The sequence below is a fragment of the Pipistrellus kuhlii genome, unplaced genomic scaffold, assembly GCF_014108245.1.
Source record: "Pipistrellus kuhlii isolate mPipKuh1 unplaced genomic scaffold, mPipKuh1.p scaffold_m20_p_87, whole genome shotgun sequence".
Classification (NCBI taxonomy): domain Eukaryota; kingdom Metazoa; phylum Chordata; class Mammalia; order Chiroptera; family Vespertilionidae; genus Pipistrellus; species Pipistrellus kuhlii.
This window is the reverse complement of record NW_023425592.1, coordinates 308102-328377: the sequence shown is the minus strand read 5'-3', so window position 1 is coordinate 328377 and position 20276 is coordinate 308102. Positions and strand designations below refer to the sequence as shown.

Sequence of the window (20276 nt, the reverse complement as noted above, 5' to 3'; positions counted from 1 at the left end):
GCTAATTAGACTGGAAGACCTTCCAGGAGAGCTGGATGTTCTTCTGGACAAAGCCATGGTGGCAGGGCCGAGGGAGAGGCAGTTGGGGGCTAAGAGGGGAGGGCAGTTGTGGGTGATCAGGCCAGGATGGGATGGTAGTTGGAGGTGATCAGGCCAGCAGGGAGGGCAAGTTGGGGGCAAGCAGGCTGTCAGTGGGGGTCAGTTGGGGGTGATCAGGTCAGTGGGGAGGGCAGTTGGGGATGAGCAGGCCAGCAGGCAGAGTGGTTAGGGGCAATTAGGCAGGCAGGCAAACAGTTAGGAGCCAGCAGTCCTGGATTGCAAGAGGGATGTCCGACTGCCGGTTTAGGCCAACAGAATTGGACATCTCTCTAGGGGTCCCAGATTGGAGAGGGTACAGGCCGGGCTGAGGGACACCCCCTCTGCCCCTGTGCACGAATTTCATTCACCAGACCTCTAGTAAATAAATAAATAAATGCCTAAGTAAATGGTTAATGCAGAAAAACCACCTGTTACCTCCAAATTGATGTTTAGATTTCATGCAATTCCAGTGAGAATCCAGCAAGAATCTTGAAGGTACAGACAAGAGGATCCTAAAATTGGTTTGGAATGACAGACAGATGGATGGTAATAACTAAGGCATTTCTAAAATAGAAGAATGTAGAAAGTTGTAATCCCCAAGTCTTCTTACTGAGGTAAAATTCTCCTGACAAGACTAACCAAAGTGCGCAGTTCAGGGTCCAAGGACCAGGTCTCCGTCGGGGTCCCATCCTTCCCCGCACCCAGGCCCAGCCTCCCGGGTCTTGCCAGTGTGGGGAGAGCCTTTCCTGGAAGGGAGGCTCTGGGTCTCTGCCGCCTGCCAAAGGTGCTGCCGCCTGTCCCTGCGCCTGCTCATGGCGGATGGCACCCTGTTCTGCTCTGGAGGCAGGAGGTGAGAGCAGGCTCTGGACTGCTGTGGGCTCAGGTCCCTCGGGGCAGTTCTGCCCAGAGATGTCCCCCTGGAGCCCTGTGGGCTGGCTGGGCTCCGGGGCCCCTCCACCACTCAGTGCAGGTCTCCGGAGGGCAGCTCTGCTTTTGTTCAGCCCCCTAGGGGAACCTGGACCCCCTGGGAAAGGAGGGCCCCCAGCCTGCAGCTCCTGAGCTGCCACTTCTCTGCCCCCAGCCACTCTACTCTGTGGCCACCAGACCCCCTCCTCCGGAAGCAGGTGGGCACGGCTTGTGCAGGGCAGAGGCCAAGCTCTCGCGTAGGCACCTGCTGCACACATGTGACATCCTGGCTGCTGGGGAGTGAGGGCTTTGGGCAGAGGAGCCTGTGGAGCTGCTGTGCCTTCACTATGGCAACGGCTCCCTCCCTCAGGGCACTGCAGGCACAGGGGACCCCAGACAGCTCCTCTGGCCCAGGTGCCCCTGGGAAGGAAGGGGCAGGCTCTGCCTCCCTCCCGCTCCTGAGGGCTGTGGGCTGCCCTGGCAGATTCAGGCTGGCCTCATGCCCCAGACACAGAGTGTGGTAGGGTGGAGTGTTTGGGGGCCTCGATTGTCCAGTAAATCACAATTTACTTCCTCCTGTTTCGCTTGGCTGGCTTGTGGGGCCCTTGGCTTGTGTGGGGTCTAGCTGGTGTGCGTGTGGCGAGCCTGTCCCCTCATCCCTGCCCCTGCCCCTGCCCCTGCCTTCCCTCCATGATCTTGCTTTTCTGAGGAAACCCCACAGCCAAGAGCTCCTCTGTGCCATGGAGACCACTTACTTTGCCCCTTGCAGACAGTTTCCTGGGTGCTGGGCCAGCGGGCTGGGGCGGGGACTTGTCCCCAAGGGTCCTGATGCTCAGGTGGTCTCTACACAGGAGGGTGTACTGATGCCCTGGGGGCGGGGCAGCCTGAGGCCCAAGGCCAGGGCTTGAGGTCGTTCTTAGATGCCTGAGGCCAGAGCTAAGCTCAGCCCTGCCCCTGCCCTGCCCTGCCTCAGCCCAGTGACGGTGGTCTACTCAGCCAGGATGGCCCAGGCCCAGGCCCAGGCCCGGGGGCTGCCTTCTGCATCCGCAGGTTATTGTTAGCCGGCAGTGACATCACCGGCAGCCAATGGGAGATATGTTTATTTCTAGGCCTGACAGCTTGAGAACCGTTAATTTTAGCAGGATCTTCTTTCCCAGGCTCAAAATCCCAGCCAGCCAAAGAGGGGTGCCTGTGTCTCCCAAACTTCCCATTGGCTGGACCTGGGGGCCCAGGGAGGCGGGCGGAGCCTGTACCCCTTCCTCCTGCCCCTGAGAGCATGCTGTGAGGCTGCCCCAGCTGGTTGGCTAAAGTCCTCACTGTGGGCTGCTAGGGGGTGACCACAGGCGTCGGCTCTGTGTGAGAGAAGGGAGTGTGAGGCAGGCAGCTGGCGGGCTGGCTGAGCTTTGGCTCAGGCCTCTGGGCACACTGCAAAGTGCCTTCTGGGCACTGCGTTGCCTCCTGCGCTCAGCCGGCCCTTGGTCCCGGTGCCCAGCCGCCCCCCCAGCGTGGTGGTGAGGTGTGTGCATGGGTCGTGCGTATTGGCAGCTATGCGGTTCTAACCCGTCGTACGGCCACTGCGCGCCGCCGTGGCTGGTGGCTGTGCAGCGTTCCTTGGTGCGGGGTGGGGTAGGCGCTCTGCGCGGCTGGCATGTTGTTGTGGAGTATCTGGCTCACTTAGTCTCATTCCGTGTGGCCCGGGGGTCTCCAGATGGCCTGCAGGCAGCCTGGCTGCGGGTGGGCCCGTGTGAGTTGGAGGCCCTTTGAAGAAACTACCTGACACCCCTCCTCAGCGGCAGTGTGCAGACCCCGGGAGGACACAGCATTCCACCAGCAGCGGCACTGCTCTGGACAGCAGCCTCTGACCCGGCAGCCCAGCACAGGCGCCCCAGGGCTGTTTGGTGCCGCCAGCTGCCGGGTGCCAGGGAGCCCGGATGGGAGGGTAGGGCTCGGCCCTTGGTGTGAGGGTGTCTGACGATGCCCTCGAGGCTGCAGGCACGGGGTTCTGATGCTGGGGGCTCTCAGGGGAAGCTGGACTGGGTGTCCCGGGGACCCTGGCCTCCTGCCTCCTTTCTGGGCCATCCCCCCCTCAGCCCATCCCAGTGGCTCCCAAATCCTGAGTAACCTTCAGGCAGGAGGGTTGCATTAAATATAGAGAGCAGCTGAGCAGGCGGAGGCCTCGCTTTCTCGCCAGGCGTTTATTTTTACTCCCTGGCTTCTGTTCGGAGGCATCAGCAGACCGGGGATGTGGGGTCATCTGCCCAGCCTGCGGGTCCGCGGGTGGGGCAGCCCCCGGGACAGCCCTGGGGCGGGCCTGACCTTCTCTGAGAGATCCCTGCTGGGCCCAACCACTGCGCTGGCCCCTCCTCACTTCCTGACCCACTGGGGCCCCCATTGCACCCCCCAGTGGGAAGTGCTGGGCACTGGGCCTCTGCTCGCACCCACTCAGCACTCTCCCTGCCCACCTCCTCCAGAGCCTGTGGCTACAGAGCGACATGCCCCTCCCCGGGGTGCAGGCGGATGGGAGCAGCCACCGGCCACGTGGTGATGGGAACGTGGCCTGACAGGACGCAGGTCCCAGGAGCCCCACAGCACAGGGCTCCCCATTCCTCCCCATGAACCCCCTGGCTGTTACCTTGGTCTGGCCAGGGTCCTAGCGCCCCCCTCCCATCTCCTACAGAATGGGGCTGTCCCCACCGGACCTAGAGTGAGGGAGGCTGCGGGGCCACTGCCTGGGTTCCTGGAGCAGATTATTGGCAACTCTTCATCCCTGGGGAGCACTGTCCACACGTAAAACCCAGGGCAGCCCTTTAAGATATTGAGGGGCAGTGCTCTGGGGACAGACTTTGGGTGTCACACTGGGGGGACCCAGGTGGAAGCGGCCTCTCCGGGGGCCTTGAGGGAGGGTGGGCTGGGCAGATCTGCCGGGACCGCAGGCCAGGCTGAGGGCCACGCGGGGCCAGGCAGGGAGGGGCCTGGCGTTGGGGCGGCGTGGTGAGCCTGTGTGGCAGGCAGGTGGGTCAGAATGGGCAGACAAGCAGGCCCCCGGGCTGCGTCAGGAGAGGCCCCAGAACAGGCACCAAAGGCGCAGGGCTGGCCCAGAGCCCCCTCAGGCTGTGCCCACCCCAGGACCGCCTCTGTCTGCCCGGCACCCTGCTGCCTGTCCCCTCGGCCCACCACTGGGGACCTCTGTTTATCGCAGTGTCTCTGCGGGCTCGCTCCCCTCCTCTCTGGGGTGCCCAAGCCTGGCCTCCGCCTCTGCTCTCTGTCCTGTCTCCGCTGTCCTCCCCGCCGGCACCTGTCTCCCTCCGCCCCCCGCCCCCGCCGGCTTCCTCCCCCCGCCCCCGCCGGCTCCCTCCCCCGGAGCTGGGGCGGCGGTCCCGCGCCTTTGTGGCGCTCCCTCTGCGCATCTTCCCCCGCCGCCCGCCCCGCCCCGCTGCCGCAGTGCCCGCAGCCGGTGCAGTGCGCCCGCGCGCCGGCAGGCGGCCCCGCCCGGAGCCATAAAGCCGCGCCGCCGCGCCGCCCGCCCCTCTGCAGACCGGCTCCGGTAAGGACCGCGGTCCCGTCCCGCCTCCCCGCAGCCTTCCCGGGGACCCTCCCGGGCCGGCCGGCGGCGGGGCCCGCGACCGCGCCGAGCGACGCTGCGCAGCGCGCACCGCAGGGACCGGCGCCCGCCCCGCGCCCGGACCCGACACCGACCCCGGGGCTCCCGGCGGGTGGGGTGGGGGCTTCTCGGCGGCGCTTGTTTACGCGGCGGCGGCGGTGGCCGGGGTGGCTCCTGGGCGGGTGCTGTCGCCCTTCCTGCGCTGTGACCTTGGACCGCCCGGTGTCTGCGGGTTTGGGGCAGGGGAGTCGGTGCCCGGCGCCGGAATGGGGGAAGGGGAGGCGGAGAGGCCCGGGGCCCTGGTCAGCAGCCCCTGCCCTCCCCCCTGTGGGTCCGCCGGGTGTCCACAAGCCAGTGCCCACTCTCCCTCCCAGCGCCCGGCCCGCTCGGCTCCCTAGGTTCTTCATGGCCTCCAGGATGGGGCAGGGGCTTGGGCCCTGGGCTCTGACCACCGGGAAGGGGGAAAGGGTGCCCCAACCTCCACCCTACCAAGCTGAAGGGCCAGCTTTTCCTCCTGTGGACAGAGCAGAGACACCCACCTCCCTGGCTACGGTCTGCCCCTGCCCAGAGGGGGAGGGCCGGGCTATTCTGGGCCCCTGGTCTGGGCGCCTCCATCCCGTTGGATTTGGGGCCAGCATGTCTCTGGTGCCAGCCAGCCAGGCAGGGAGAGAGGAAGATGGCGGGCCCCTGTCCCTGCCTGAGAATGGGGAGCACCGGCTTCCTCCTGCGAGTTCTGCGGCAGGCGTGGGGGTGAGGGTGAGGGTGGGGTCAGTGTCCTCCCAGACCTCGGGGGAGAGAGCAGATGGGGAAGGGCACTGGAGGGCTGGCAAGGTGACTCATCGCGGCTCCTGACTGCCACGGCCTGTCTGCCGGTTTCTCGGTGTCTCAGGGGATCAGACTCCCGTACGCCGGGCTCTGGGGGCCTGGGTATGCACAGGGGGCGGTTTGGGTTGGCCCCTCGCTCAGCTGGGTCAGGCACGGCTGGTCTCACCTTTGCCCGGAGCGTGGGCACTTGGCCTGGCTGGGGCTGGGTCTGAGGCCAGATGTGCTGCTGCCTGGGCAGGGCTTTGCCTTGGCTGGGTTTTTCTTAAGGTTCTGCCCCCGTCCCCACCCTCACCCCGCACAGCCCCTGCTCAGCATCCCCTGCCCGAGCCCGAGCCCGAGCCCCCAGGTCGCACGGCCCTTCCCACCCCCGAACGCCATGGGCAAGGAGAAGACCCACATCAACATCGTGGTCATCGGCCACGTGGACTCGGGCAAGTCCACCACGACAGGCCACCTCATCTACAAGTGTGGGGGCATCGACAAGAGGACCATTGAGAAGTTTGAGAAGGAGGCCGCCGAGGTGAGTTGGCGGCAGGGGTGGGGGCCCCATCGCTGCCTGCACCGTGAGGGCGGTTGCCGCTCGGAGGCTCGGCTGGTCTCAGACCCAGGCATGTGGCTTGGCCTGTCTCCTCCAGGCAGAGGGCCGTGAGCCCTACTGGACCCTGTGTGGGGGCCCTGCCCAGATCAGAGGGTCCGGAAGGGAGTGGCGGGGGGGAGCAGAGGCTGCCTCCCTCTGCGGATGTGCTTGCTGGGGAGGAGGATGGCTTGCTGGATCTGGCCCAGGGTAAGGGGTAGCCTGGAGATGGCATTTCTGCCCTGCACAGAAGGTTCTGGAACAATTTGCCACGCTGGACTAGAGAGCCCGGAGCCTGTTTTTCGTGCCCCCGGGGTGCGTTCTGGGTCCGCACACTGAGGCCTGGGGCTGGAGGTGGCACTGCCTCCTCGTTCCAGGGCTGGGCCAGCACTGGGGCTATTAATAGCTGATTGACGGGCACCCAGCCCATCAGCTCCATTTTCTCGTGCTAGACTGGGGAGGCTGCTCGTCCAGGGAGGTGCCCTTTGTGAGGGGAGAGGCAGGGGGGCTTGGTAAGGATTAGAGCGGCCTCATGAGCTGGCCTCCCCTCTCTTGAAGCTGCTCTTTGGCCACTGTGGGTGGGAAGTGGCCACGGAGTGGGGTCCTGCTTCCTGCACCCTTGCTCCCACCCTGAGCTCTGTGAGAAGCCTCCATCTGGGGAGCTGTGTGGCTCTCACCTGGGTGACAGAGTGGCTGGACCAGGGCCGGGAGGGCAGCGCCTGGCCATGGGGCCGGTGCGGGTGCTGTGAGCTACCTCCCTCCATGCCGGGCCCAAAGCTGTGTCAGTTCTCCCTGTGGGTCTGGAGCTGGAGGGAGGTTGACGTGTTTTCAGGGCGTATGGTTCCGGTCTTTGGGGTCCTGTCTGGGTGACTCCTTCTGGCTGGGCAGCCTCCGGGAGGGCAGAGTCCTGTCTGTGCACGGCCATGGCCGGGAGCTGTGTCCAGCTGGGCAGGGACCAAGGCTGTTCTCCTAGCGGCAGTCCTGGCCCCAGGCATGGGGTCTCCCTGGCACTGGGCACAGGTGTGTGCAGACAGCAGCCTGGCTTTGCTCGCCCCGCTCAGGTGGGCCAGGAAGGGGCGCAGCACCGGGAGCTCCGGAAAGCGGGGCTGGCTAGGGAAAGAGCTGGAGAGCCAGGCCCTTGCTTGTGACCTCATTCGATTTCTTTCTTTAAAAAGCAATCACAGGGCTTTTTGATCTGACAGCCTAAAACCCAGTGGTGGTGCAGCCTCTGGCTGAGGCAGCGATCTTGGAGGAGTGGGTTCAGCTTCTAATAAAGGGGAGCCACCAGCCCGGGGAGGGCTCTGGCCTGCGACTTCTCTCAGAGCCGGTCACAGGCCCTTACGCCACCTACTGGTGGATGCATGAGTTGCGCTCATTTAGGAGACTGGCGGCTGGGCTGGGGAGCCAGGACACCCCACCCGGGCTGGGTTCTGAGTGCTCCTCAGAGAGTCCCAGGTTCCCTGGGGAGCATGGGAGCTGGGCCTGTTTCCGGCCTCTCGCCCGGGCCTCTCCGCAGTGAGGTGCTGTTTCCATGGCCCGGGTCTGCCGGCCAGGGGGGCCGGGACTGGGCCTCGCCCTGAGTCACCCCCTTCCCTCCAGATGGGGAAGGGCTCCTTCAAGTATGCCTGGGTGCTGGACAAGCTGAAGGCGGAGCGGGAGCGCGGTATCACCATTGACATCTCCCTCTGGAAGTTCGAGACCACCAAGTACTACATCACCATCATCGACGCCCCGGGCCACCGCGACTTCATCAAGAACATGATCACCGGCACGTCCCAGGTGGGCAGGCTGGGCCACGGGGCCGGGAGGGGCAACAGCTCCCACTCAGAGGGCACCTGGGTGCGGGCTCTGGAGTCAGTGGAGGGCAGTCGGGTCTCCTCTGCTTCCTCATCAGGGCAGGGACCCTCGCCTGTGCCCTCTTGCACCACCTGGCACAGAGTCACGAAAACAACTGATTAAGCACCTCAGCATCTCGACCAGGGTGGTGCCTGTAAGGACAGTCAGCCGGTGTCAGGGCCCTGTGCCACAGACAGACTCGGGCCGCCCTGACCTTGCCAGGGCAGCCCTCCAGGCAGACAGACATGAGCCCCTGCCACTTGCCTAAGGTCGAGACTCCCAGGCCCCATCCCAGGCCGTGCCCAGGCCCCTGTCTGCTGCCCGAGGGGCCTGGGCGCCAGGTGAGGTCCGGGCTCACAGCTGTGCCCGCTGGGCAGGCGGACTGCGCTGTGCTGATCGTGGCGGCAGGAGTGGGCGAGTTTGAGGCGGGCATCTCCAAGAACGGGCAGACCCGGGAGCACGCGCTGCTGGCCTACACGCTGGGCGTGAAGCAGCTCATCGTGGGCGTCAACAAGATGGACTCCACGGAGCCCGCCTACAGCGAGAAGCGCTACGACGAGATCGTCAAGGAGGTCAGCGCCTACATCAAGAAGATCGGCTACAACCCGGCCACCGTGCCCTTCGTGCCCATCTCCGGCTGGCACGGCGACAACATGCTGGAGCCCTCCCCCAATGTGAGTGCCTGGTGGGAGGGGGGAGGGCCCAGGCACTGGATCCAGGTCAGGCAGGGTCAGGGTGGGCGCTGGGCCAGAAGGCTGACTCCCTTCACCCTTCTGCGGCCCCGTGTTGGCTAGGACAGTCCCCCAGGTCCACACCGTAGAGAGGCAGCTGCTGGCCCCGGGCCGGCTCCAGGAGCTTGTGCAGGGTTAGTTTTCAGAGCGTCCTGGCACCTTGGCGCGGAGCTAGCTGGCTCGGGGAGGGCTGAGGCTGGCTCTCGGCTTGGGCAGCCCCTGTCCCCGGAACTCGGACTGGGCAGGAGGCGACGAGTGCAGCTGGGGCTTTGGATCTGTTGAACCTGGGATGCAGTGCCTTGGCTCTGTGAAGCCAAGGACACGTGGCCCTTAGGGCGGCCACCCACACGGGAGTGCGGGCATGGAGCGGGCCTGCAGGAGAGCCGCTGGAGCTCTGTGGCCGGGGCGCGGCTGGAGGGCGCCCGTCTGCTGGGCTGCACGTTTCCTACGGGACCCCATGTAGTGCTGGGGGCTGACCGCACCCTCTGCCTCCTGGGGAGGCCCACAGGACCCCCCTCCGCCTTCCCTGCCTGGCCTGCTGGCGAGTGCGGACCCCTCACTGGTTGGCCTGGGCTGTCTGGAGGACTGGGTCCCTGTGGACGGACTGGGCATGGTGCTGCGGGCCTCGTCTCCCTCTGGGGCTGGTGGGCAGGGGCGCAGAGCCAGGACGGCGGGCCTGCTGTCAGGAGAAGCCTGGGTAATGCTCTGTGGGTCGTGCCCAGAGATGGTGGCGCCGTGGCCTCTGCTTCTGGCTCGGCCAGTAACCCTGTGTGTGGTCTGGGTCTGGGCACCCTTTCTTCTCCCTGCCCAGGTGTCTGTCAGGAGGGAGCTTGGGAGGGGTCAGAGTCTTAGCATCTCAGTGGGCCCTTCGTGGAGGGGCGGGGCTCAGTGCCCCTGCCTCCCAGGCCCCCTCAGGTCGGTGCATGCACTGGGATTCCCCCATTGGGACTGGGGTGGGGGTAGCAGGCTGTCTCTTCCTGCCCAGATGCCGTGGTTCAAGGGCTGGAAAGTGGAGCGTAAGGAAGGGAACGCCAGTGGCGTGTCCCTGCTGGAGGCCCTGGACACCATCCTGCCCCCCACACGCCCCACGGACAAGCCCCTGCGCCTGCCGCTGCAGGACGTGTACAAGATTGGTGGTGAGTGAGGCCACAGGGCGCTCCTGTAGGCGCCCGGCACACCTCGGCCAGCTCCGCCCCTCAGACCCTCTCCTGAGATGAGGGCCCTGGCAAGGAGTGCCCAACGCCAGGGTCTTTCTGCCTCTCCCCCCACGCGGCACGCTTTCTGGGTTACCCACCCACCCATCCATCCATCCCCGTCTACCTACTCACCTCCCCACCCCAAACCTGTCCACACACCCACCTGCCCACCTATCCCTCTATCCAGCTGCCCACCCACCCATCCTTCAGCCTGCCCAGTGTTTGCCAGGTCTTCCTCTCTCCAGATATGTGCTTGGTCCAATGCCAAGAGCTGGTGGCCCAGGGTGATGGCACAGGTGTGCCAGCCCGTGGCCTGGGCATGGCTGGAGGGCGCCCGTCTGCTGGGCTGCGCGCTTTCACACTGCAATTGCACGTTTCCTACGGGACCCCATGTAGTGCTGGGGGCTGACCGCACCCTCTGCCTCCTGGGGAGGCCCACAGGACCCCCCTCCGCCTTGCCTGCCTGGCCTCCCTGGTTGGCCTGGACGGTCATATCCTCCTTGCCCAGGAGTGGGAATTGCTACTCATGAGTTGATACAGAAACAGAACCATGTCTCTATAAGTGTGAGGCCCATCAGGCTTTGTGTCTGGAGGTGTCGGGGGCAGGGACAAGCTCACCCAGTATGAGCAGCCACAGCCTGTGTCTGTCCTGCGATGCCACACCGCCTCCATCACAGCCAGGGGGATGGGCGGGGCCTCGGCCTGTGGGAAGCCACAGAGTGTGAGCAGGCCCATGAGAAGGGGTGGCACCCATGTCCCTCGAGGGACAGTCCCCTGCCAGGGGCTTTGAAGCTGGGCCGGTCATTCCGCTGGGCGGGTGCTCCCCCTCACGAGGAGGTGCCTCAGAGGCGGGGGACCCAGGTCCTCCCTGGGGGCAGGGAAGGGCCCAGCCCAGATGGCCTCTCCTCTCCTGTCCCCTGCTGAGAGGTTCTGGGAACTCCTGTGCAGCCCCTCCTCCTCTGTGGGGCCGGGGAGCCTCGTCCCTGTGTGTCTGCCTCGTCTGCGCCTCCTTCCCTGTGTGTCTGCCTCGTCTGCGCCTCCTTCCCTGTGTGTCTGCCTCGTCTGGGCCTCGTCCCTGTGTGTCTGCCTCGTCTGCGCCTCCCTGCCCCCCCACTCGCTCCGTTTGGCCGCGCCCATGCCTGCCGGGAGGACCAGGGGCACCCTTTGGCCGCCTGCTCCTCAGCCCCCTCCCCTGGCCCAGGCATTGGCACCGTGCCCGTGGGCCGAGTGGAGACGGGCATCCTGCGGCCTGGCATGGTGGTGACCTTCGCGCCCGTGAACATCACCACGGAGGTGAAGTCGGTGGAAATGCACCACGAAGCCCTGAGCGAGGCCCTGCCCGGCGACAACGTTGGCTTCAACGTGAAGAACGTGTCCGTCAAGGACATCCGCCGGGGCAATGTGTGTGGGGACAGCAAGTCCGACCCCCCCCAGGAGGCCGCCCAGTTCACCTCCCAGGTGGGTGCCCCGCAGGGGTGCGGCCGGCCTCGGGGGAGTCAGGCCCCTGGCCTGGCCTTGGGAGAACTCAGCCCTGGCTTTGCACACGCCCTCCAGGCCCGGGGAGGCTGCACAGGGGCCCCACGCGGCCCGGAAAGGGCTTTAATCACTTACCGCGGACACATCTCGTGGCTTCCTTCTCACACGTGCACCATCTGTCACCTCCCAGGGACCACGATTTAAACCGGCCTCATTGACAAGTGACTGATGTGCAAACACTGAGCCCGGGTTTGCCCTCCGTCCTGGTTCTGGCCGGGGGACACACTAGTGCTTGTGAACAGTGCACAGCTGCTGTTCGTCCCGCGGGGCTGATTTATCTCCACTCCTTCCAATGCTCAGTGCCGACCTCGGTGTCCCGTCTGTGCCCTCTGACCCCGGCGTCCAGGCTGTCCCCTCTGACCCCGGCGTCCAGGCTGTGCCCTCTGACCCCGGTGTCCCGTCTGTACCCTCTGACCCCGGCGTCCCGTCTGTGCCCTCTGACCCCGGCGTCCCGTCTGTACCCTCTGACCCCGGCGTCCAGGCTGTCCCCTCTGACCCCGGCGTCCAGGCTGTGCCCTCTGACCCCGGCGTCCCGTCTGTGCCCTCTGACCCCGGCGTCCAGGCTGTCCCCTCTGACCCTGGCGTCCAGGCTGTCCACTCTGACCCTGGCGTCCAGGCTGTCCCCTCTGACCCCGGCGTCCAGGCTGTACCCTCTCACCCTGGTGTCCCGTCTGTGCCCTCTGACCCCGGCGTCCCGTCTGTGCCCTCTGACCCCGGCGTCCCGTCTGTGCCCTCTGACCCCGGCGTCCCGTCTGTGCCCTCTGACCCTGGCGTCCAGGCTGTCCCCTCTGACCCCGGCGTCCAGGCTGTCCCTCTCACCCTGGCGTCCCATCTGTGCCCTCTGACCCCGGCATCCAGGCTGTGCCCTCTGACCCCGGCGTCCCGTCTGTGCCCTCTGACCCCGGCGTCCAGGCTGTCCCCTCTGACCCCGGCGTCCAGGCTGTCCCTCTTTCCAACGTCAGCACTCCGGGCCCCAGGCCTCTCCCGGCTTTGACGCCTCTGCCACTCCGTCCACAGGTCATCATTCTGAACCACCCTGGGCAGATCAGCGCCGGCTACTCGCCGGTCATTGACTGCCATACGGCCCACATCGCCTGCAAGTTCGCGGAGCTGAAGGAGAAGATAGACCGGCGCTCCGGCAAGAAGCTGGAGGACAACCCCAAGTCCCTGAAGTCGGGCGACGCGGCCATCGTGGAGATGGTGCCCGGGAAGCCCATGTGTGTGGAGAGCTTCTCCCAGTACCCGCCTCTGGGTGAGTGCAGGGCTGCAGGGAGGAGACCGGGCCCCTCTCCCGGAGCACCCGGGGTCCCTGGGCAGGTCTGGGGTGCCCCCTCTCCAAGTGGCCCTCCTACGGCGCACAGCTCTAGTGGCTGCCGCGCAGACACATAGGGACACGCTGATTTGACCAGAGCCTGGAGCCCAGCGAGGGTCCGAGGCCTGCGGCCCGGCGTGGGGGGGCGGGGCCGGGGGCGTGGCGTGGCGGGGCGGCGGCGGGGAGCGCCGCGCCCTCACACCCTCCCCTCCCCGCAGGCCGCTTTGCGGTGCGCGACATGCGGCAGACGGTGGCCGTGGGCGTCATCAAGAACGTGGAGAAGAAGAGCGGCGGCGCCGGGAAGGTCACCAAGTCGGCGCAGAAGGCGCAGAAGGCGGGCAAGTGAAGCGCGGGCGCCCGCGGCGCGACCCTCCCCAGCGGCGCCGCGCCCCGCGCCCCGCGCCCCCGCCCGGCCCCGCCCCCCCGCCAGAAGCATGTCTGCACCTCCGCCTGCCAGAGGCTGTCCGTGAGCGACTGGATGCTCGCCATCAAGGTCCAGTGGAAGTTCTTCAAGAGGAAAAGAGCCGCCGCCGCCGCTTCCGCGTCCAGCCTTCGCCTCGCTCAGTGCCCGTTTTACCAATAAACCGAGCCGCCCAGAGCTGTGTGCGCCTGCTGCTGGGGGGCGGGTGCTGCCGGAGGGCTTTGCAGTTGCCCCTGGGGTCTGCAGCGTGGGGGTGGGGCTGGATATTCTGGGGTCTCTGAGAACCGGGTGAGAGCTGAGGGCTCTTCCCTCGAGTGATTCTCACACACCACCGGTGCTCACCCACTTTCCTGGGGTTCCCGCCCCAGCGGCCGATGGGGCAGCACCGTGTCCCCCTTGCTCCTCAGCGGGACGGCACACCCGGGTGCTACCCCCAGAATCCCTGGTCAGCCTGAGCTTGATCAGCAAGGACCGGGTGGCAGGGCAGCTCTGCTCAGCCAGCCCTGCCACAGGGAGTGGCGCCACCTGCCTGGGGGGGGCTGCCCCTGGAGCTGGGGGGGGGCAGGGGGGGGGCTGCCCCTGGAGCTGGGGGGGGGCAAGCAGACCCCAGGGCAGACTCCAGGCTAAGAGCAGGCTGTAGTGTGTGAGGCCCCGCAACAAATGTCAGCTGCCGTTTAAAATGACAGCAAGGGGCTCTCACAGCCCAAACTCAGAATCACCCGCACAAAGTCAAGGTGCTGGCAGGGCCCAAGGGCTCAAGGGCCTGGGCACTCCTGGCCTCTTGGCCCTGACTGTGGCTTTAACTCCGACCTCTGCCTGGGCGCCACGCCTCCTCCCGCATCCTTCTTACAAGGGCCCTTGGAATTGCACCGAAGACCCTCCTGGCTAACCCAGAACATCATCCCAGACCCTTAACTGAGTACTTTTCAAAGCCCTTTCTTGCCATGTAGGTCAGAGCGCAGGTCCCAGGGACGGGGCTGGAATCTCGGCTGCATCCAGCCCACATCACCTGGGGTGCTGCCAGCCAGGAGGGTGGGCAGGTGCTCAGAGGCTGTGGAGGGTTGGTGTCTCCCCGCCAGCCCCCTGGGGGGCCGGGCCCTTGAAGCATGACGGCAGAGTGGGTCATGGGCAGCCAGAGTGCCCTTTGGCGTCTCTTCCCGGGGGGTCCTGCTGGCGGCTGACCCACAGAGACCTCCCAGGAGGGCGGCCGAGTCAGCAAATACAGACACAGGCAGCCAGGCGCTTGGGATTTGGGGTAAGTGGGGTAATCTTCAACATAAACCTCCCACACAATATTTACACCGCCCAAGTATTTGCCGTTTCCCTGAAGTTGAAACTGGTCTCTGTGTTTTGTCTAGTGACCCTGCCCAAAGCAGGGACTGGGTGCTTCCTGGCACAGTGGTCAGCCCCTGGCCACCATCATGGGTGGGATGGGGTGATCTGCAGAGGTTAATGTGACCCTGCCCCAGTTAGAATTGGGCCCGAATCAAAGAACTTGGCAGCCAGAGACAGTGGTTCCTGAGGGGTCCTCCCCCTCCGGTCCCGGTCACGTCCCCTCTGGGGGCCCTGGTCACCCAGACGCTGAGGGTGGGACGATGTTAGCTGTCCACACAGCAGAGGCCTGAGCTGGGGACCCACTGCTGGCCCTCCAGGTGGGTGTGTGTGGGGCGGGGCACAGGCCCTTCCAGGCTCATGGACGCCGAAGAGCAGGTGAGGGCAGAGGTGGGAGCGCGCTCGCATTCCCATCTGAGGCCTGGGGTGGAGGGCAGGCCTTCTGGGGAGGGTGTTTATTCCTTGGGCACCTCTCTGGGGTGGGTTGATGAAGGCAGGTCTGACAAGCCTCAAGCCCACAAGTCTGAAGCCCGGCCTTGCCCCTGGCCTCCCTGCACCCTGGCTCAGGCTGGCCCACAGGGCGGGGAAGGGTTGGGGAAGGACAGGGATGGGAGGAGGCTAAAATCTGGGACCAAGGCCTGGTGGGAATGCAATAGCTCAAGGTGTCCGCAAGGAGGCAGCACACGCAGGTACCTCCCCTGCCTTCAGCACTGCAAACATCCCATTTCCAGCTGTCCTGAGCAGCCGCCATTCAGCGGGTCTTGGCCACACCTGGGGCCTGGGCTACAGGGTCAGAGGGCAATGTGCCCGCCTGGCAGGAAGGAGCCTGGGGGCTGTGGGCAGAGTCCCGAGGCTGTGCGTCTCAGACCCTCACCGTGTCAGAGGTCGCTGAGTTGCATCTACGGATGCCGAGTGGACTGGAAATGAACACGTTTAAAACGAGTGCAGTGTGGCCCGGCCGGCCTGGCTCGGTGGCTGAGCACCAACCTACGTACCAGGAGGCCATTCCCAGTCCGGGCACATGGCCCAGTGGGAGGGTGTGCAGGAGGCAGCCAATCAACGATTCTCTCTCATCATTGTTTTTCTCTCTCCCTTTCCCTTCCTCTCTGAAATCAATAAAAACTTATTAAAAAAATAAAGAGCCAAAATTTTTAATGCAGTGTGGTGATTGCAGGGGCAGGGGGCTGGGGGAGTGGAGGTAGAAGAGGGTACAGGGGGATGAATGCTGATGGAAAAAATAAAGAGAAGAACCCCTAATCTCACTGCAAAGGACAAATAGAACAAGAATGGCGAGCACATGTCACAGCGTCATGACGACTGCGGACGCCACTGCGCAGGGACGGAGAGAAGTGAGAACGTGGCCCGGTGTTACTGCGAGAACAGGTCTGACCGAGAGCCTCCGGGAGGCTCTGGGACCCGGGCGCCGTCCGGCAAGGGGGCCCGGGCGCCGTCCGGCAGGGGGGCCCGGGCGCCACCCAGCAGGGGGGCCCGGGCGCAGTCGGGCAGGGGGGCCCGGGCGCAGTCGGGCAGGGGGGCCGTGCCGAGGACGCGGGTGGCACCTGGCTGCTGTGGGAAGGGCTGGGGACGGCGGTGGTTGATGCTCTTAGGGACGGCGCTGTCCCACTCTGGGAATGGCTGTCAGTCAGGGCTGAGGCACAGGGACAAGCTTAGGTCTAGGGACTGGGGGTCCTTTCTCTCCACAGATGAGCAGGGGAGCTGGGTAGGTAGGGGCGCCCTCAACTTGGGGAACCCCAGGGGCAGCCGGACAGGACTAGCCTGGGCAGTGTCCTGGGGTGGGGGGTAGAGCCTCAGGGCCCGGGCCACTAGGGGGCTGCAGGGCCCAGAGAGGTGCATGCAGGGCTGGGCGGTGCTCCCACCCTCACGGGCTGGCGGGGGCTTAGAGCAAGGCCGCCAGGACCCGGTGGCTTCCATCCGCACCGAGGGAGCCTCTGACAAACCCATGAGCTGAGGCTGCAGGGGCCGGCTGAGCTGCCGAATCTGAGCTGCCTCCTGCCCTTCCCAGCCTCCGGGCTTGCACTCGGTGACAGCCAGTGTCCTGACAGTGTTTCAGACCTCAGTGCTGGGGTGTCCTCGTGGCAATGTGGGCTTCCTCTGCTGGGGGCCCTGGTGTGTCTTTGAGGGGCCTGTGGGTGTGCTGCAGGCCACCTGCTCCTGTGCCAGTGTGGCCTGGGTGTGGGGTGTGCAGTGGGGTGTCCTAGAGCCCTCAGGAGCTGGGCCAGTGAGCACGTGCATGTGTGTGTGTTCATGGGTGTGCATGAGTATATGCACATGGGTTTGGATTCATGTGTGTGCATGTTACAGAGAGAGCATGTGTGCATGTGTGTGCGTGCATGTGAGCACGTGTTTTGATTCTACCTGCACTGCTGACTGGCAGCCTGGTGTCTGGGCTGAGCTGCTGCCTGTCCTGCAGGTGTGAGGGGGTGGGGGCGGGGGTGTGGAGCCGGTGGGCGGTGAGCCAGGAGGAAGGAGGAGTGCATCTGGTCTGGAGGTGCTGGGAGCTGGCTCCTTCCAGCTCACTGGGCATCCTGGTGTTTCCCCGTGGGGGAGGCTGGGGGGAGGTGGAGAGCCTGGGCAGCCAGGCAGCCCATGGACGCTGCGTGAGGCAAGAGCCCCAGGTGCGGCGGCTGCCCAATGGAGGTGGGATCAGCTCGGCACACCAGCGTCTGGGCCTGGCCTAGGCCTGGCAGGGGCCTGGGCAGGGCGGGGCCAACGTTGGGAGGAGGTGAAGAGGGTACAGGGGGGCAAGCAAATGGACGGGCCTGCGGATGGGGGCAGGGATAGACGACTTGGGTGGAGGAGCCAAGGGGGCTGTGGGCTGGGCTTGCGCCATCTCTGAGGCTGGCGGGCCCAGCTCTGGGCCTCAGTGAGGAGGGCCACAGCCCAGCGCGGTTTGACGCTGGCTCACAGGGGGCTCCTGGGCTCCAGGGCTTGGCTGTAGTGAAAGGGGTGGCGGAGGGGCGGGTAGAACGGGGTGGGATCTGAGGACAGACGTGGGGCGGGGAAGAGGGGCCATGCCCAGTCCTGTGCTAGGGGTGTAAGGTCCCCTTTCCGTCTCCCGGTGTCTGGGGGAGGGGCAGGGCCCGATGGACGTCCCACACCCAGGACTCCCAGAGCCCCCTCCCTGTGCCTGGCTTTCGTGGAAAGCTGCGGTGGCCTCTGCAGGGGCGGGGGCCCCGGGGACATTTTGGCCTTGGTGTCCTCCCCTTTTCTGCGGGCTGGGACAGCAGTGCAGGCCAAGCCAGGCCGCCCGCGCAGCTTTTCCTTTCACCCGATGCTTACCTGGTGCTGAGCGTGCAGCCTCGCGCTCAGCGCGCCACAGGCTGTGCCCAGCTCAGTCCTGTCCGTCTTCACCATCATCGCGCCCGTTTGCAGCCAGGAACTGTGCCCAGAGAGGGCCTGAGACTGGCCCAAAGCTGCATGCAGGGGCCAGCGGGCGGCGGCACAGCTGGGACAGCGCGTTTTGTCCTCAGGTGGAGCAGCAACATGGAAAGCTTAGGGTTCCTGGGTGAACTGTTTCCACTGGAGGGGGTGGCCCTCCCACGGAGGCCTGCCCAACATCCCCGGGCCCGCCTTCTTCCAGTGAAAGTCCTCCTCCTGTGGCTTAGGTGTTTCCCCAGGCTTTAGGGAGAAAGTTCATTTGTTTGCACTATTTCGTGCTAAGGTGTGAATGACTAACTTGCCAGGAATAGCTGACTTTAAGAAGAAAACTCTGTCTTAACCTCAGGCTAGTAGCATCAGGGCCAGGTAATTCTTGGGGTGAGGGTGCTTTCCTGTGCGTAAAGGAGGCCCCATCCACTCGATGCCAGCAGCATCCGCTCTGTGTGACAACCAGACGCCCCAGGGGGGAGAGTTGGCCTACCTGGCCCTGGTCCTGTGGGCGGGACATGCGAGAGGACCTGGTCCGAGGTCTGAGTGGGAGGGACCGACAGGTGTTCCCTTCAATGACAGCCTGAAGGGGTCTGTGAGAAACCAAGAAGGAGGTGTTTCTAAGCAGGATCTGGGGTTGCCTGGCACCTTCCTGCCACTTCCTGCCACCCTCCTCTGTGCCCACGCCACCCAGGGCATTGGACATGCTACAGGATGCTCTCGGGTTAACCCCAGCAGCTGGCAGCCGCAGCCTTCTCTTCCCCCCACCAACGAGGACCTCGGCTTCTGTGAGGTTCCCCGCCCGCCCTCAGCAACCCCGTGCGGGGCCGTGTTTGCAGCAGAGCAGTTTGTGGGGCCCTCTCGGCAGAGCCTGGTGCTCACCGAGCATGCCAGCTCCCTGTCTGTGCTGGTGTGTCACTGGTTTGCTGGTCAGAGAGTCCAGCCTTGCTGGCCACCCTTCTGGCTTCGTGTGAGTGAAGTGGGGGTGGGATCTGACAGCCCACATGCCCTGCCCCAGGCTGGACAGCTCTGTGCAAACCCTACCGGACATCTGGCCCAGCAAGCAAGGCACTCAATGAGCCTGGCCAGGTGGGCGGCAGCCAGTGTCCAGATGCCGACAGCCTGTGTGTGGGCAGGTGGCTGACTGCGCTCCTGGCGGCGTGCCCGTCTCCGCGGTACGGAGCTGCAGTTGCCCACTTCCTCCCAGAGCCCTGGCTGCAGAGCCCAGGCGCTTCCCGGCTGGAGGATCAGGGATGCCACCTGAGAACGTGGCTGCTCACTCTCAGGGAAGGCTGACGGCGGGCCAGAGGTGTGGGTGTGCACAGTTGGAGCATGTGCATGGGGTGTGGGTGCGTGCACAGTGTGAGTATGTGCATGTGGTATGAGCGTCTGTATGACCCTCCTCACCCAGCGCCCTGTCTAGCGGGTTGGGAGGTGAATAGGAGGCAAGCAAACAAGCAAAACAGTCTCGCTGTGATGAGAAAGCAGGCTGCGGGGAGCGGGGAGGCCTCCCTGAGGAGATACACGGGGACCTCTGGCGCCAGCGGCCGGAGCGGCATTCCTGGTGGAGGAGACGCTGCAGGCAAAGGCTCCTCTGCTTGCTTGAGGCCCCCTGGGGTTCATCTCCTTTCCGGAGGCCATGGGGGCTGGAGGGGGCGCGGGGCACGTGGGTGGGGCCGTCTGAGAGTCACATGGGTGAAGAGCCGGGTGAGGAACGCATTTGGCGTGTCAGTGTCAGCCTCAGCATCGCAGGCAGGAGCCGTGGCCTGTGTTTAAGCTGCATGGACACGGTCACAGGCCTCACTGAGCACAGGAGTGGGAAAGGTGGTGGGTGGGAAATGACAAGACCCACAATCTCCCAAGACCACCCTTGCTCTTAGAAGCTGCCTGCAGAGCGGGGACGGGGATGTGGGACCTCCCAGCAGGGGATCCCTCGAGGGCCCGCCCTCCCCATGCACCAGGCTACCTCCACCATCCCGTGGGCTCTGCAGTCACAGGCAGCCTACCCTGGACGCCGGTGTCAATGGGTTACTGGCGGCTGAGGAGTCCAAGCCACTCCCCCTGCACTTGGCGGGTTTCCCAGGGGCTGGGAGCATGGCTGATGACTCCGATCCTTTGAGAAATGTCTACATTTTTACTGGGTTTAGTGTAAGATTTTTTTTTTTTTTAAATCAATGCTTCTGTAAGTTCAGGCTTTTCCTCACTTCCCACTCCCCCAGGAGCTGGCTAAACGCAGCCCTACCTCCTCCTAACAATGGGAAATTCCTGGGGGGGCAGGGGACGGAGGGCTGGGACTTGCTGTCTGCACAGGCTCTTCTGTTGTCCAAACGGTGGGATTAGGATGACAAACTCTGACCCAGGCCACATGACTGAGAACCCATCGTCCTCATTTCCCCAAATTAAGTCTGGTTTCTCGGCTGGCGAGCTTTCCCGCGGGGATCATCTGTCTCTGCGGCCTGCGGGGCAGGACTTGTCCTTCCTCCTGGGCAAGAGGGAGCTGGTGCTGGTGCAGAGGGAAGCTGCTTTCCAGGGCCGGCCGCG

The 20276-nt window shown here is 65.1% G+C and overlaps 2 protein-coding genes across 2 annotated transcripts in view; both read left to right on the top strand.

Moving 5' to 3' along the window:
* LOC118712326 (protein-tyrosine kinase 6) overlaps window positions 1–7404 on the top strand; it is a 28341-nt gene extending 20937 nt beyond the window's left edge. Inside the window, exon 10 of the transcript XR_006740784.1 lies at window positions 7389–7404. The gene's annotated coding sequence lies outside the window, so the exon portion shown is untranslated. The remainder of the gene's footprint in view (window positions 1–7388) is intronic.
* On the top strand, window positions 5710–13193 carry EEF1A2 (eukaryotic translation elongation factor 1 alpha 2). The gene is made up of 7 exons (XM_036425943.2): window positions 5710–5930; window positions 7584–7763; window positions 8198–8494; window positions 9537–9687; window positions 10949–11205; window positions 12301–12535; window positions 12814–13193. Exons 1-7 carry the CDS (start codon window positions 5787–5789, stop codon window positions 12939–12941), a joined length of 1392 nt encoding a protein of 463 aa, XP_036281836.1. The 5' UTR covers window positions 5710–5786; the 3' UTR covers window positions 12942–13193.
* Window positions 13194–20276: the final 7083 nt, after the last annotated feature.